Source organism: Alligator mississippiensis, chromosome 10 (assembly GCF_030867095.1).
Source record: "Alligator mississippiensis isolate rAllMis1 chromosome 10, rAllMis1, whole genome shotgun sequence".
NCBI classification, from domain to species: domain Eukaryota; kingdom Metazoa; phylum Chordata; order Crocodylia; family Alligatoridae; genus Alligator; species Alligator mississippiensis.
This window is the reverse complement of record NC_081833.1, coordinates 21,254,732-21,271,893: the sequence shown is the minus strand read 5'-3', so window position 1 is coordinate 21,271,893 and position 17,162 is coordinate 21,254,732. Positions and strand designations below refer to the sequence as shown.

Genomic DNA, 17,162 nt, shown 5'->3' with positions numbered 1-17,162 from the left:
GTATTTTTCTTTTTAAACAGAATCCTGATCAGCTTTCCATCTGATCCAGACCTTGGTAGCTCTATTCAGCCTATGGCTAATTTATAATATGGAAGACCCCTTAAATCAAACAACCTTAGCCAACTCACCCCCTAGAATAGCAAATAGGTGTCTCCCCAGTGACTCCACAGCTGATGGGTCACTGCACTGCCGAGCGAGGTTCTTTAATGCCACCACTGCCTCATCCATTAGCTGAGGACTGTTGGATTTCAGATGACCTAACAATGGAATGCACAAGCTAAGAGTTACTCAAGACTAAACATCTCCCCACAACAAAGCATGGAATCAGCTTTAGGCAAGACACACAGCCTGTCTTAACTTCTGTCCAAGTGAGGACTTTCTCCCTTTTACTTTGAAAGGGCATAAAACCAATGCTAATAATAAGTCCGCAGTTCTGCGGCACCTTAAAAAGTATTTAAAAGTGTACAGTCCTGTCCCCTGCAATATTGGAAGAATGATACTTCCCTTTTACAGATGGAGAAAATTAGCAGAGGGCACTTCTACGTGTGCTCTGGAGGAGGGGGGGGCAGTGCTTTAAAGCGCCGCCACCCCTCCTGAATCAGCATCCCTGCACTTCAAAATGGCGGTGGGGGCACTTGAACTAAGGCTCATTCAATGAGCTTTAGTTCAAACACCCCTGCTGCCATTTTGAAGCATGGGGACGCTGATATGAGACACAGGAAGCTGCTAGAGCGCTGCAATCGACACACTCCAGCAGATTCAATCAACTGAGTCTGCTCCCTGGTGTTGGAATTCCAGAGCATCACAGCAGCCTCGGCACTCATGTATAGGCACCCAGAGAGATTAAGGGTCTTGTCTACAAGCACAGAGCAAGTCTATAACAGGGAAGGAAAAAAAAATCTGTCCACTGACTCCAGACTCCAAGCTTTACTCCAAAGACTCCTCGCATCCTAAACAAAGCCGCTGCATGAAGTAGTGGTTCCTAAAACAAGTCTCTTGAGAAGTTTCACATGCAGTTTTTCAATTCCAAATCACAATATTCTCCTTCCAACCCCAGAGATAGGACCTTTCCAGGATCAGCAAGATGGCACTTAATAGCAAAGCAGTCATGAAGGCACCTGTAGGGAGTCCTGCTCTGAATGGGGTATACTATCCAAAAAGTCATGGTACTTACTGGCCAGTCCTTTCACAATGTCCACAGCATACTGGCTGAGATCAAGTTTCACAGATACCAGCAAACAGGAGATTGCTGAAGACAGAAAAGTTATGGTGATATGGATTTTGTTAAACAACTGGCTTTAAGCCTTCCAGTATCCTTTTCTCTGGATCTAGGTTGTCAGAGCCCATTAGAAAGGAATTGTTCCAACATGAGAAGTGAAAAGAAAACCACAGAAACAGCGTATGTAAGAAAATTATCCTTACGATTATTCTTAGCACTCAGAAGCAAAACAACAGATACCAGGATCCAGATCCCTAGAATCACACAGTGAACCCCACCTCTACACTCTGCAAAGCCAAATCATCCCTCCACCTAGCTCTGCTCAAAGCAAGTAACCTGCCTGAACACAGTCCAGAGGGACCCAACGCTTCTGTTATCCTTCTGTTTGTGGGCTGGACCCAATTATCTCATGAGGTGCCTTCCAGCCCTAATGTCTATGAAATTCCCACCAACCCCAGGAACAGCTCTTCATGCCCTTCCCATTGTTACTTTACAGGACAGTGTTTCTCAACCTGTAAGTTATGACCCAAAAGTGCATTGTGAGAATATATGAAAGGGTCTTGAACAAGCTTTAAAAAATGGATCAACAAAGTTTAAAAATCGATTCTCCTTTTAAAGGAAAAAAACCGTGGGAAACTGGCTTTTCCCTTGCAGGCTGTCAAAGTTCTAGCTTTCAAGGGGCTGCTTGGGGCCCCCCTATGCCCCACACAACTCCCCCCACTCCCCCCATCCCACAAACTCACCGCTGCCCCAGACACTGGGTGGTTGGGGCCTAGGGGCAGGGGTCAGGAATGAGGGTCACTGGGTCAGGACTGGCCATCCATGTTTACAAATGGGCCCTGGTACAAAAAAGGTTGAGAACCACTGTTATAGGAGACTTACTTTCAATCACATTCTCAGGGCTCCGCAGCAGGGATTTCTGAAGAGTTGGTAAGACCAGGTCCTTGAATTCAGTGTGAGACATGTAACGAAGAAGGGGAGAACAGTTTTCCTGCAAAGACAACACAATCAGGCACCAGCCCAGCAAGGAACATCACACATGGGACAAAAGTGCATGCAGTTCTGTCAAAGTGCGTCTTACCAGAAGATGTTTCTGAGGTTTTGTCTTACTCATAAGGATGGTCTTGACATAGAAATCCAGAAGGGCACTCTGAATAAACAGAACATCAATTACAGCCATGTCATAACCTGCTCGCACTCCCTAAATGCCATCTAATGCTGCGGGTCCTGCTCTACCTTGTTTTCCACCCTCTAAAACACAGCTTCACTGAATAGGCTATAATCCGAACCCCACTGTCACCCCAGAGATCCAATATGAAGAACAGTTCCTTCCTCCACTTGCTCAATCCTCCCAAATGCTCAAAAGCCACAAAGTCAGGTGCTCATTTCTACTTCTGAAATGGGCAGAGAGGGAAGGAGTCATGGCAATGTCCTTAATGCATAGGCCAAGTTAGATGACCAAACAGTTTTCCTAATCATAGCTCAAATCAGCATGCAGGAGCTTTATAAGCAGTGCAGCCTCACTTAACTATCAGAGTGACAGATGCTGAGACCAGAGGCAGATGTAATGCGTCAGCCTAGCTGTAACCATCCTCCCCACTTCCTCATGGAAAGACACTGTCAGGGAGGAAAGGAAGCCATTGTTCCACGCTCACCTTGTGTCTGTTAACAACATCCATCTCCTTCTGAATGGTGCAGAACTGTACCAGAAGCCCCAGCATCGCAGCATAACTCTGGTTTGGTTCTAGACCAAGAATGACAGAAAGGTATTGATCCACCAGTCCCAGGTTCTGTGGGGAGGAACCATTAGACATATTAACTCAAATGAACTTAGAAAAGTCAATAAAAAGGTCACATGCTGTTTATTATACATCACCTCCTTCCACAGCCTCTTCAGTTTCTTCACAGCTCCATCCACTGCATGCTTGTGAGAACCACCCAGGACTTCTAATAAAAGCAAGCATTGAACTTCCACCTGCCAAGAGAGATAAGCAAACAAAGAAACATTCAGATTGGCTTACTGTTTGAGAAAAAAAATGGTGGTGTCCACTGTATCTTTGTGTGAAACCTTTATGATCTTTGTTAGTAGCTTCTTCACTAGATTACATTATTATGGAAAGCCTTGTGAGCTGAATGACAGAAGACTTTAGCAGATGTTCATGAGGGCTGATATTAAAGGAAAGTGGAGAACGGACTGTAAGCAGAAATCATTAAAGTTTTTTATCAGTGCACTGTTTAGAGAACAGCACTCTGTATCAGGTAATCTGGCAATTTTGAATGTTCCAAGACAGCAGAAATTAAGTGCACAGGACAGGTCATCCAAACAACATTAAAGAGGAAGGCTTCAACACCAGCCCATAATACAGCAGAACTGGCAGCTTCCCTAGGATAAGCCTGGGATGAGACTGGTGTGGTATATTGTGGGTTGGGATTCCTGGGCACCACTAGCAGATCTGGGTGGAGGTGAGAAGGTCCAAGACTCGAACAACAATTCTGCTGCAGTCCTGTAAGGAAATGTGCAAAACAAGTTTGTCTCTAGTCAGAGTTGTTAATCCCATACACCCATGTATGTCTCTTGTCCCCCTTACCAAAACAAGGGAAGACGAAAAAGGCCAAGTGGAAGTGTAGAAATGTATACAATAAACAGTAAGAGAAAGGTCCTATGAACATTTTAATGTAATATAATGCAAGACATATTTTAACATAACAAAACACAGATTGTTTCAATTGCCACTCCTGAGATCAGAGTCACGTTACAGAATTGATCATGTTACCCTGTTAACCCTGAAGAGACTTCAACATCTTAAATCATCTTCCTTATCCCTGAAGAACAAGAGACCTTTACAAAGCACCTACCAGCTTCTTCCATATTTCCCCTTGTCTTTTGTCCCACGTTGGGAAGACTACACGTGCAAGCAGGCAAGTCCAGGAGAGAGCCAGCGCAGCTGCAGATCCACTGCTCTTGCTGTTAGAAAAATGGGAAAAGGGGAGTGAATCTACATCTTGAAAGGTATTGTTCAGACTCACAGGAATAGACCCAAAGTGAAAAGCACTGCGTGGTTAATGAGCAAATTCATAGTAAGAAAAACAGGTGAAATCTCATGTTTTAAATCAAGTCTCAGTCCAAATAAGTCATGCTGTTAGCAGCAGAATAGTCTGAACCACACACCAAGGACCAACCCTTCACCTCGTGAGGATCTCATACCACCAAGAAAAAGATCATCTATACAGTTTTTCCCTTATGGCGCTTCACAGAGGATACCAAGACAGGAGAGTGGCAAATATTTTACCAGCTGGGCCCCTGTGCTGCAAGTGGCCCTGAAACCTCATTTGCTGCTCTCATTTACAGTCTGAGTGACACTGTCTCAGACTGCTGAATCACTGTGCACCTGTTACTCATCACCAGCTTACATTTCATTTTGGCACAACATGATACAGTAAAAGCTTTGTTATCCGGCACCCATGGGGAATGGGGGGGTGCCAGATAACAAAATATGCCGGTTAATTGAGAGGTCCGAACAGGTGTCTTTGCCTGTTCAGGCCGCCGCTTCTCCTGCCACGTCCATGGCATCGCCAACCCTCCCGTGGGCCTTGAATGAGAGGGAGGCAAGCCCTGTGTGTGTTGCTTTGCCCCAGGCCGTGGGGGCTTGGCAAAACCAGAAGTGCCATGGTGGGCACTTCTGGTTTCACTTTACCTTACAAGCCGGCATACCGGTTAATAGAACATGTTGGCTTGTAAGGTGCCAGTTAACGGAGCTTTTACTGTATTCTGATTTGTGCCATATCTATTTCAACCACTTCTATAATCCCCACCTCAGGCTCCACTCAGAGAAGATGGATGTTTCGTATATTTGTCACAACTCTAAGGATCATGCAAGTCTTTTGACTTCTCTTTCTCTTTCAAGGTACAATACTGTAGCCAACCTCCTTCCAGAAAAGGAGAGTACTAGAATCCCTTAAGATCCAGGTGCTGTCACACAATACCACAAGACTAAGTACTATATCACTTGGAGTCCATAAATCAAGACTAGATATTTTTCTTAGAGTTGTCCTCAACCTCAGTCATTCTTAGCCTGACTTATGTAAAAGGTTTGTTTACATCACACTGATCATTTCTGGACCTGTACCCTAACTGGGGTCTCTGTGAGCTATTGTAATACAACATGCTTTAGAAACAAACCTCAAGAATAAGTGACAGAATCAAACCAAAAGATATATTAGGAACCATATTGCCTTTAGGCCAATAAGAAGGTTTTGAATGCAAACAACTGGACACTGGATGGGCTAACAGATAAACATCCTTCTCCTGATCATTTCAGAGATCATTTCTTGATCAAGCAGCTGATATCCATTCACTTGTACTTGAAGGTTAATGGAAGAAAACAGTAACCCAGCCCCATCTCACTAAACATAAGAACATAAGAATTGACATTTACTGGGTCAGATCATAGGTCCATCTGGCCCTGAATCCTGTGCGTCACAGTGGCAGAGTGTGGATGCTGAAAGGGAGAGTGAACTGGGTCCAAGCAGGGTTTTTTCCACTGTTCCTCTCTCACTTGCAGTCTCCAACATTTAAGGTCCAGGAAGTTCTAATTCAGAGGCTGTATCCCTAACTGCCATGCTCAATGGCTAATGATGCCCCTTTCCTCCAAGAATTTGTCCAATACCCTTTTTAATCTGGCTAAACTGTCAGCTTCCACAACATCTGGTGGTAACAAGTTCCATGCTTAATTTGCCTGCTTTGTGAAAAAAAACTTCCTTTTGTTGTTTCCAACTTACTACCTACTAGTTTCATTTTGTGACCACTAGTTCTGTATTGAGATAGTAAATAATAAATTCATGTTTATTTTCTCTTCACCATTTAATCTTTGTAAAGATTACACAGGCTATAATAAACGAACCCTGCTAAACAAATGTCTTGTATTCCAAAAGAATTTGCCTCTCCCCTTCCTTATGGGTACTTGATGTCCTGTGTCTAGACAAAGAAGTACTAATGGCTGTACTCTCATCTGAGAGTCACAACAGGCTTCAGCAGAGGTTTCTGAGTTACCCTTGTAGGAACAATCATGCTTCTAGGGAAGATGGTGGGAGTGGTAAATGAGAATACAATATGAATAACTTTCCCTAACTGTGCCTGGAAGAGTAAGATTTAACAGCCTACCTAGGAGTAGGTTATTTGAGTCCATCTGGAGCACAAAAGACTGATGCCAGCATTTTAGAATAAGGCTCCACACAAAGCAAAAGGAGTATCATTCAGCTCCCCCTCACCTGGGAACTCCAGCCTTGCCACTGATCCCTGAAGACTGCAGGGATTGCAGAAGGTTCTTTGCTGTTGCTTCTGGCTGGGATTCAGCAAGCTGTTGGAGAGCCAATTGCAAAGCTCTACGAGACGCTGCATCTCTGAAAAGGAACAAAAACCACCTTCTGCAAATGTTACAAATCCTGACTGAGCTGCATGAACTAAGTTTTGGAGGCTGCACAGAGTAGTCCACTTCATCTTCTCATCAGTTCAGCCTTACTATTTCAACTGGTAGAAAAACTACCATCTCATCTAGATTCATGGCAAGACCCATTCCCTAGCTCAGCAGGAAGCCTGGCCCAACCAGCAGGAACACTACAAGAATGTCCATACTACAAAACAGGATGAGAAAGGCATTCTAGCAGCCCCAGGAGGCAGCACTGGGCTTCTAACCACTTTTTCACTACAGACCATAGTTTATATCCAACCCCAGAAAATTCAGGTATTCCTTCCCCCCCCAATCTCAAAACTCTGTAAGGGCATGGAGATTTACTCATATAAAATGGATCATGGCATTCAGCTCTTAATTTGGTTTTAAACTGAAAACTTGTGGGAGTCTAATAGTATGTTATCCCCAAGTGGCACTAAACTGCATTACTACCACCATTTATTGATGTAAGATACTACAGAATGGTTTAACTAGCAAATGTACAGCCTTGCCAGGCTTTTGTACTCACCGGTATCGATGCAGAGTGAGGCAGAAGAGTTTACACAGGGCTTTAACTGCCCCCTCTGGCAGATCTGAAATAAATTGCATTCCAAAGTATTAATCTGTGAATCAACACTAGGCTGCAATCCCGCACACATGCTTGTGCTTTTATTTCCTGCCCCCTCACCCCCAATTTCCATGAAAATGTTCATGGCAGAAAACTGACGTAGGCGCTTATGTGTTGGTGCCTAAAGCAGTGCGTTTCAACCTCAATGGGCTTGAGGCACCCCTCATTGGATTCGAGGTCCCAAAACTGTTGTGAACTAAGTGGCACACAATTTCAAGAACTAATGTACATATTTCAGTGCTTGCTTCTTGCACAGGGGCTGGGGAGTGGGGACGGATAATCCGTCAAGCAGGGACAAGCCTGAGCCTGCACTTATCTGCTTATCTCCTCACACCTGGCTCAGCAGCACCCGGGTTGAGAATCACTAGCCTAAAGCCTTGATGGACTGTCATGAATAAAAAAGGAGATGACTCAGTATTCTGTGCTCTAAGATGCAGGAAAAGTCATTGTGCCCAGCACTTTTAAATTAATTGTTATGGAAAATTCTGAGAAGTTGAATAAACAAATCTCTCTTATTTATTCATTTTGAGTCATCTAATAAATGTTACTGAGGTCATTTAAAATCAATACATCCCACTCCTCTGGAACATCTCAAGTCTACTTTGCATTTATAATGATTCAGAGAAGAATCTTGTTCAGAAACTGACTGGTTAAGACGACAAACAACAAAATTTTTATGTTTTCTCATATCCTTTTTAGTAACAGATTTCATAATGTAAGTATGACATTTTCATTAAGATTAGATCCAAAAGGGCAGAGTTATGAATTCTTAGAAGGAAGATTTGTATGTATAATCACTTATAGAAAGTTGCTTACTCCTTACATCAGGAGCGTGGTAAGTCACTCGCCTCTCAGGAAGAGACTATGGACAGCATAATACTATCTTCATATTTATAAGGTACCTTTCACCCTGAAGCAGGCAATTAACTTCACACAGAAGGAAACAATTCACTTACCACTGGAAAAAAACAACATCTAGGGTGCTGTGAAACTGCTATACAACAATGCCCAACAACACTAGACAACGTGTTAAAACACACACTAGGAAAACCATGAATTTAAATTATTCTTCCAATTTCATCTAGACAGAATGTAACTAATTTCTTAAGAATCAGGCAGGACACCCATACAATATTATAAATATTACCCATGGGAATATTTAACAGCTAGGACTGTTTCTTTATATCTCATCCTAAACACATATCAGTTAAGAACTGCTAAGGACAGAGAAGATTTAGTAGATCATAAAGAGGTGAAAGGCAGGACAGGAAAGAGTATACTAATAAAAGAGATAAGCAAAATCTGCAACACTAGAAACACCAAGCTCCAGGCATGGCCTAGAGAAAGCACAAAGCACAGTAATGACATACATTGTTTTTACACATGCATCTTACTGTTAGAATTGAGGGCAATGAGAAAGCACATACTCCGGTGCCAACAGTCCCAGTGCCTTAGAAATACAGCCTATGTATTCCAAAGGTCTTTTTAAATACAATACTTCAGCATATACAGGACCCCATTCTGCACTCTTTGCAAAAGCAACAGCATCAAAATGCTTTCACAATGAAACACAAATACCTTTCCCAGTGACACATCTTCCCAGTTCGTTGAGGATCTCTCTTCGCTCCTTCACGCTGGCTGTGGTGACTTTTACCGCAAATCGCTTCAGTGTATCAGAAACCTAAAACACACACACACACACAGAGGATAATTCATCAGACATGCTTGTTTCATAGTTGCTAGGGTCGGAAGGGACCTGAGCAGATCAAGTCCGACCCCCTGCCATGGGCAGGAAAGAATGCTGGGGTCAGATGACCCCGGCCTCCTTTTGAAGACCTCCAGGGTAGGAGCAAGGACCACTTCCCTTGTAAGTTGGTTCCAGGTCCTAGCCGCCCTGACTGTGAAGTAGTGCCTCCCGATATCTAGCCTGAATCTACTCTCAGTCATCTTATGGCCGTTATTCCTTGTTACCCCGGTAGTGCTCAGGGGAACAGGGACTCTCCCATTGCCTGTTGGTCCCCCTTAGCCAGTTTACAGACAGCCACCAGATCACCTTTCAGCCTTCTCTTGTGGAGGCTGAACAGGTTCAGGTCCTGTAGTCTCTCCTCGTAGGGCCTGCCCTGTTGACCCCTGATGGGGACAAACAGACACCCAGAAATGGGAGAAAATAAGAGGAGTGCTGGTCAAAGGTGGCACAAACTGGAGATTCAAACTATCATGGTTTTGATTACTCAAACTCTGCACTGTGTACCCATAGTGCAAAACACTTGTCTGCCACAGTGTAAGGTGAAGGGATTCAACCTGGACTCAATAGCACAAAATCCTTTTCACGTATGCAACATGATGAGTGCTCCCTTGTTGCTGACCCACCTACATGGCAGAGCAGACGGTCAGTGACAGGTTGACACTAAACTGCAGTTATCTTTTTATACAGAAGACAGAGTATATATTCACAAAGCAATGTGTCTCATTTGGGCATCCAGGGAACAAACAAAATCAGTTGCCTAGAATGTGACCTTTCAAGGCTGAAAAAATTGCACTACAAGAGAATGCAGAATTCCTACCTTTCAATAGCATCTTGTCCACAAAATCACGCTCATTTACTGAAAAGGGATGTTCTGACTGGCTATAGTATTTAGTTCAGGTTTAATTGCATAGCTTAAGGGTTTCAGTCATGATTTTATACTACCAGTAAACTGAAAGGCTTATCTTTATTTCTTCTTGGACATGACCCCCATGCTTCATGAACTGTGTAAGAGTCAGAGGCTTCAATTTGGAAGGACTGTGTCAAATTAAGGGAGCATCACATCTCCTATAGAAAATTACTGAAACAGAACTTGAGAATCTAATTTAGTTTCTACCCTTAATGTTTCTTCAGCCATGGAACTAGTCAATTCTATATAATGACTGTGCATCAGCGGGGTCATTTTCCAGCTTCCACGCATTAGCACAATACTGGGGTGCTTAGGTTGAAAAGGCTGTCAGAATCTAATCATCTTTCTGCAATAAGCTCATTTCACTGATACTTCAAATAAAATATTTTTAAAGTTATGTTTTGTAAAAAGCATCTGAAGAAAATTTGGTCTGGGCCCAGACCAGGGCAGCGCAACTCAGGTGGGAACAACTGACATAGGGGCCAGTGCTCTGCATCTAGAGACCACCTGCAACAGCAGATGTGTGGGAACAGCCTAAAGCTTAAGGCTCAGCCCTGAAACTGCCCCATGTTCAGCATTCCCACTTCAGAACTGCAATACTCTCCATACAGCATGTACTTCGAAAACACAGGGGGAGGTGACTTGAACCAGCACCCAAAGTGCATGCTAGATGGGAGTACGTAACAACTGAACCATATTCCTGGGCAGATAGAGTACATACCTCCCTTATATGGACTTTACAAGTACTATTCTATTCCCTAAAAACAGAGCTCCATCAGCCTGACCACAATGGCCACATCCATATAAGCATGGATGTTTGTTTCCCCAGGGAGAAGCAGCAGCAGCACACCTTGTGCTGCTGTTACCTGTCCCTGGTGCATGCTGCCCCCACATGCGCTGCTTCACTATTTTTTGCGTGGGTTTTTTAACTTTGGGATCTCCCAGGGTCAACCTCCCCACCCCCCGCCCCATGCTGCTACCTTGCAGTGCACAGAACAGCTGGATCTGTGTGTCTGTGGCACCATACCGCACAGCTGTGCCCATCTAGACACAGCCAACAAGTACAGACATGGAGGGGATAGAAGGCCTAGCTGAATCTCCAGAAGCATAAACTGCCTCCCCTCACCTTAATCCAGAGTTATTGATAAAGTTTTTTTCTGTTTGTGTGCATACTTCATTCTTAAAAAAAGCTATCTGGACCATCCAGGAGATGCTGGCTTTTCTCCGACCCAAGCATCCTAAATCCTGGGACCTCTCCAAGAACTGAAAGCAAGAAAAGTCTTCTGGGCAGCATGACCCAGAGGATGATTTAGCAGTGAAATAGGAGCAATAACTGCCAACAGCTCTTTGGCCTGCCAGTTAAAGTACGAACACCAGAGATTTTTCTGTTACAAAAACCTGTTGCCATTAGAGGCAAAACTGGAATACCTGGCAGGTCCTCACGGTGATTGACCATTTACTGGATGAGACTTATGTAAAATGAAACATGCTTCAGTTTTCAGGCTGCCAGAACCATTATAAGCGTGCTTTATATTCCAGCAGTGCCCACAATGCTGCTGGTATAAGCAACTCCTCCCCTATGAAGGAGATGAGGAGGAGTCGTTATACTTGGCCTTGTACGCCACCAGCTGTTCTCTTTATCAACATTTATATGTAGACAGGGGCAGATATATTATGCATGGAAACAGCTGTGGTAAGCTGTAAACAAACGCATATAAACGCATCAAGCCAGAGGCAGGGAGGGCCTGAGGCAGCCTGCTCAGAACACAGCTATGAGAAGACCTCGCAGAGGCCAAACCAGGCAGGACCTTCACGGCCGACTCTTCTGCAGCTCCCACTGCCTTAGAAATCAGCAGTGATGCAGGATCACCCTGATCCCGAAGTAAAACCACGGGGAAGGCAGGATAACCGGGACCTTCCTAGAGCCGAGCAGCACCAGGGTTTGGGTTCAGCTGTGTGGCTCTGACTCCACCCAGGAGGCAGCTAAAGCAGGGACCCCGGCAAGGCGCACACACGACACGCGCCGCCCGGAGCCGCCGCGGCAGGAACACGGCTCTCCACGGCTAAACGCTGCGTTTCGGGTCACTTTTACCTGGAACCAACCCCCGCCCGGATCGCGACCGTGCCGGAGGCAGCTCCGCGCACGGAGCCCCGGCCGCTCCCGCAGCTTCCAAGGGGGAGGGAGGAGGCCGCGGCAAACGCCTCCCTCCCGGTGGCTGGAGCGGGCGCCGCGTGGGACAGCCAAGACTAGGCGGGGGCCGCCCCGCCGGCACCGGGCGAAGGAGCCGGCCCAGGAGGCAGCCTGTGCCCCACGAACAGCTACCCGGGGCGAGGGGGCGCGGCGTGGCGCCGCAGTCGGGCCGGGCCCAGACCCCGAGCTCACCTGCGTGTCAGCCGCCATCGCGCCGGCTACGACCCGGAAGCACTAGCGGCTTCGCGTCCGGGTCATGAGCTGACAGCCCGGCAGGGGCGTGGCTTGCCCCTTAGAAACGGGAGGGCGGGGCACCCCCAGCGCGACTGGCAGCGACCGCGCAGCCGCAGAACGCTCAGGGGCGGGACCCAGCTGGCTTTGCCGAGCCAGGACTGAACCGCCGCCCCCGCCCCCCACCGGCTCGGCTAGTCTCCAGCCTCCGCGGAGCTCCGCCAAGGACCCGGCTGCAGCAGCGCAGCGGGATCGTGTCCTCCTCCGCTCTCCCCTGCACGGGCCACGGGGCCCGGATCCACCCTAAGCTTTGACCTTTTGAAAAACCCGTGTTCTGCCCCCAGGGCTGCAGAGACCAAAACCAGCAAGAGGTGGAAATCAGCACTTTATTTCTGTACTTAAACGAGTGGGTGGCAAAGCCAGTGCTGGCAGGACTCAGTCAAACAGACCAAATCCCATGTCCTCATCAGACTCCTCTGATTCCTCCTTCACTTCTTCTTTGGCTGGAGCAGCAGCAGGAGCAGCCACTTCAGCTGCCACAGGGGCAGCAGCCACAAAGGCAGAGGGGTCAGCCAGGAAGGCCTTCACCTGAAAGAGAATCAAGCACATTGCTTCAGGAAGCGAATCGATTAAATTGTGACCAACCAGCCTCAATTCCTGGAGCTTGGCAGTACCTACCTACCAGCAGGACTACCTAGAAAGGACACAGGTTGAGGTTCCAGGGGGATTAAAGTCAGGATAGCCCACACTGCACCCCGAGGCTACTAGCACTGCCAGGACCTCACAAGATGCACTTCGTTTAGAGAGCTGTCTTATTAGTGAACTTAAGACAAAAGGCCATGATGGTGACTTAGCAGGATGTGAAGAAAGGAGGACAAGCATCAGAGCAGCTATTTGGAAGCACATTCCCTGTCCTCCTTGTGAGAAAGCCATGCCTAGAGTTGTGGGGTCGAGCGGCAGGAAATTCCCAGCCCACCAGACAGACTTCCCCTAGGGCAATGCAGATCTCACACCGTGCACCCCACCAGTCACGTGGTCGTTCCATTAATATAAATTCTATGGTGTTAGCAGTTGTCTTATTCAGCGCAGATCTATCATACAGCTTTGTCTTTCTACGCCTCACAGCTCTCAGACCACCTCTCTTCAAGACCATTTTGTGTTTGTGCCTTAAAAGCAAGTTTTTGGCCAGCAAGACAGTCTGAGACTTTACCTTTTCAGCCAGTGGGAAGGTGTAGTCAGTCTCCACAGCCACAGCTAGGACCCGCTTGTACCCATTGATGATAGAATGGGGCACAGAAGCAATGGTTGGGTAGCCAATTTGCAGACAAACGCTTGCAACGTTACGAACACCCTGAGGAAGGGGAAAAGAAGAACTTGTGTTTCTAAGCATTCAAAAAAAGTAGTCAGAACCCCAAACCCATTTCCAAGTGTGTGTTCTCCGTTTCCTCTGAATTTTACATGTAGCACAAGGAGAGCAAATAGGGTCAGAACACAGCATCCCTCTGGGAAGAAACTCATCTCAACTCCTATCATCTTTTCTAGGTGATTCTGTTGCAGACTCCAAGGAGAAGCAAGAATAGGGTCTCAATGAGACTGCCCTGGTTATTCAGGACTGGGAGGTGTTCACTTTTGGATGATACTTGTTCCAATAGGAAAAGATAAGCCTGCCCAGTCCAGCTTTAGACGAGATATCCTAGTGGCTACTCCTGTGCTCTCTGTGGTCTAGACCAAGCATGGCATGCAGCACAGGCAAGCAGCTCTTACTTCCAGGAAGCGGTTGTGCAGAGTTTCCTCAGTGATGTCCAGCACTTCTGGATTGTAAATGCTGCCATTGTCAAACACCTGCTGGATAACCAGCCCAAAGGAGAATGGGGAGATGTTCAACATGTTCAGCAAGGTGGCTTCACTGGCACCCACTTTGTCTCCAGTCTTGATCAGCTGCACGTCGCTCTGAGGAACAAGGAAAAGTAAGCAACCAGCTGCAGGGAAAACCAGACACAGAGGTAGTAGTTCAAGTACACAGTACTGAAGGCTACAAGTGGGACTGAAAGACTTGCACCAAGAATGCTGAAAGAAAACAAGCTCAGTGCTCGGCTGTGATCTATAAATACAGCAGCAGCCTGTGCAGCAAACGGCGCGTTTTTAAAACAACATCTAGTACCAGCCTGGCAAACCAGGTGTGTACACCAGAGCATTTCACACAGGAAGCACATCTGTGCTGTGCAAGACCCTCACACCTCACCACAGGAAAGCTAGACCCTGTTTGCTAGCAGCTACTAAACACTGCTTTGCACTCACCAGGATTTCAATGGTACCCCTGGAGATCTTTGTGGTGATGCCCAGAGCCTGGAAGAAGGAGGTCTTCTCAGGACCCAGACCAGTGTTCTGAGCTGGCACAGTGACATCACAGGGGGCAATGGCACCGGCACGAGCTGCCGCTGGCACCTAGAACCAGGTAACAGGGACAAAAAGCAAAATAATGCTTATCTCAGAAAGAAATGCAGGGTATTAACTCCTCACACAGCTCCTGAGAGACCGACATTGCCCAATTATATACAAGACAAACGGAGACAAAAATACATAAAACTAGAGTCAGTTATCTAGCAACAACACCAGAAGCAGACCCCAAAAGGCAACGAGTCTGCGCCCCTTCCGGCTTTCTAAACTAAGATTCATCATGAACATCCCATACTGAGCTCAGGTCAGACCCTAGACCTCCAGGACTAGGGGTGCTACAAAGGGGGTTGCTACAACACCCTCCACCTTTACCTTGTTAGCCAACAGCATGTCTCGGATCTCAGTCAGATCCTCCTTGGTGAACACAAAGCCCACGTTTCCACGGATGTGAGGCAGCAACCTGAAGGAGATACAAAAAAACACTGTTTGGTTTCACTCTTTCCAACAAACTCCTCCCTGCCTGGGAAACAGAAGCCAGGTGTGGAACAGGACAGTTTTACTCACTTTTCCAGAGCAGGATTGTTCTCCAGGTGACCCCGGATAGCTTTGCGCATCATGGTGTTCTTCCCCATCAGCACAACAGCCTTCCCACGCAGGGACATGCGGATCTGCTGCATCTGTTTGGATCCAACGTTGTCTGCTCCCACAATGAAGCATTTTGGATAATCATCCAGTAGTTGCTACAGAGAGAACAGAAGCAAATTAGGCAAAGAAATCCAGACCAAGCTGCTGAACAATGGCATGGCCCAGATAAAGCACACGTGAAGTTTGTGCTTGCGGCTGTATGTTGGTGAAACCCGTTTTAACTCCATGAGGGACCGACACCTGGATGACGCTACCCTTGCTAGACGTGTGGCTCTAGCGAGGAGCTGCAGTTGCCATTACAGTCACATATTTCAGAGCACGCCGCATCGCACAACCAAACTGCACTCAGCTGGAAAGCAGGTGGCGTGGACAGGGCTCCTGTGCAGCATTTTTCTTGCACGCAAGCTGGACTTTCCCCCTCAACACAAGCGCTTTCTTTCCAGGGACCCCACACAGCCTCTTACAGCCGTGTAGCTTGACCTCAGTAGCTGCTCCGCACAGCAGCATCAGCCAAGTCCCCCAGGAGACCGACTGCCGTGTGTACCCAGCTGGCACGGAGCAGCTTTATGAGACGGGGGTCAGATCCACGTCGGCTGGAGCAGCGCCTGCAGCGCTGCTGCCCGGCCACACGCAGCAGGGCCTCAGCGCCCAGCCCCGCGCACAACCAGTAGCTGCCGGGCACTTACGATGATTTTCAGGAAATAGTTGGACTTCCACGTGGCTCGGTCTTCCCTGGGCATCGTGCCGGTGCCAAGGATTGCCGCGGACGGTTTAAAGACGAGGCGAGGCCTGCGGGAGGAAGCAGCAGCGCACACTCAGTGCTCGCTCCGGGCACACGAGCACCGCCGGGCCCGCGCCCAACACAGCCCACGCCGCCGGCATCGGCGGAGAAAGAAAATAATGGGGGGGCGGGGTGACCGCGGGCGCATGCGCGCACCCCCTCCCTGCCGCAGTAAAGTCTGCGAGGGAAAGGACTGGGGGAGGGGCAAGAGCCGTGCGGGGGATCGGAGGCCTCCCCGCCCCTGGGGCCCGGAGCGGAGCCAGCCTCGGCCGGAGCCCCCGGGGCTCCCAGGCCCACCCCACCAGGCCAGACCCTACACAGCCGGCATGTGGGGGCGGCCCCAGCCTTCCGCCGCCCATGCCCAGAGCCCGCGGGTGTGGCCGCCACCGCCCGGCCCCGGCCGCTCCACGCTCCCACCTCCACGCGAGCTACGGAAAGAAAGAGCGGGCGGTGGTCCCTCCTCCTCCTTTTGTATGCCGAGTCTCAGCCAATCGGCGACGGCCAGCGAAGGACGGGGCGCCTTGCCGCCCATTGGCCACGACGGGTGTCGATAACGGGGACGAGTCGGGCTCGCCCCTGCTATTGGGCAGAAGGCTTGTCGCTCGTGAGGAAAGCACAGGCTTTTAAAGGAGCCGCAACAGCGGACGGGCCGCTGCCTACAGCTAGGGCGCCCCCTGCTGGAGGGGACTCTCCGAGGCGCCAGAGCACTGTCACTGCCTCGAGGTCCGTGTCACACCCGACCCCGGGGCCGAGGCCCACCGGGGAGTCACCCTGTAGCAGCCCTGATGCAGCAGGGAACACACAAGGCGCCCCAGTGGGACGAGGGCACCATGCCCGTAGGCTCCCCTTGAACGGGGACCAGCAGGTGGGAGCAGCACAGGCCCCTGCCTGAGTCCACCAAGGGCAGATCCACGGGGTTTGGCTGGAGGGCTCAGCACTTGCGCACACGCCAGCTCCTGTTGCCAGGAA

General features: G+C 48.2%; 2 protein-coding genes across 2 annotated transcripts in view; both read right to left on the bottom strand.

The window, feature by feature from the left end:
* GCN1 (GCN1 activator of EIF2AK4) overlaps positions 1 to 12,384 on the bottom strand; it is a 67,565-nt gene extending 55,181 nt beyond the window's left edge. Inside the window, exons 1-11 of the mRNA XM_006276363.3 lie at positions 12,332 to 12,384; positions 8,873 to 8,975; positions 7,196 to 7,259; positions 6,488 to 6,619; positions 4,076 to 4,184; positions 3,096 to 3,194; positions 2,875 to 3,009; positions 2,301 to 2,369; positions 2,102 to 2,210; positions 1,175 to 1,249; positions 129 to 257 (exon numbers count right to left, since the gene is read on the bottom strand). Of these exons, the coding sequence (XP_006276425.2) occupies positions 129 to 257; positions 1,175 to 1,249; positions 2,102 to 2,210; positions 2,301 to 2,369; positions 2,875 to 3,009; positions 3,096 to 3,194; positions 4,076 to 4,184; positions 6,488 to 6,619; positions 7,196 to 7,259; positions 8,873 to 8,975; positions 12,332 to 12,349 (1,042 nt within the window). The 5' untranslated portion in view covers positions 12,350 to 12,384. The remainder of the gene's footprint in view (positions 1 to 128; positions 258 to 1,174; positions 1,250 to 2,101; positions 2,211 to 2,300; positions 2,370 to 2,874; positions 3,010 to 3,095; positions 3,195 to 4,075; positions 4,185 to 6,487; positions 6,620 to 7,195; positions 7,260 to 8,872; positions 8,976 to 12,331) is intronic.
* A 358-nt stretch (positions 12,385 to 12,742) lies between these two features.
* RPLP0 (ribosomal protein lateral stalk subunit P0) lies at positions 12,743 to 16,685 on the bottom strand. The gene is made up of 8 exons (XM_019493777.2): positions 16,611 to 16,685; positions 16,099 to 16,201; positions 15,332 to 15,507; positions 15,140 to 15,227; positions 14,669 to 14,815; positions 14,135 to 14,320; positions 13,581 to 13,721; positions 12,743 to 12,958 (listed from the first exon to the last, which is right to left on the bottom strand). Exons 2-8 carry the CDS (start codon positions 16,150 to 16,152, stop codon positions 12,806 to 12,808), a joined length of 945 nt encoding a protein of 314 aa, XP_019349322.1. The 5' UTR covers positions 16,153 to 16,201; positions 16,611 to 16,685; the 3' UTR covers positions 12,743 to 12,805.
* Between the last annotated feature and the right edge of the window lie 477 nt (positions 16,686 to 17,162).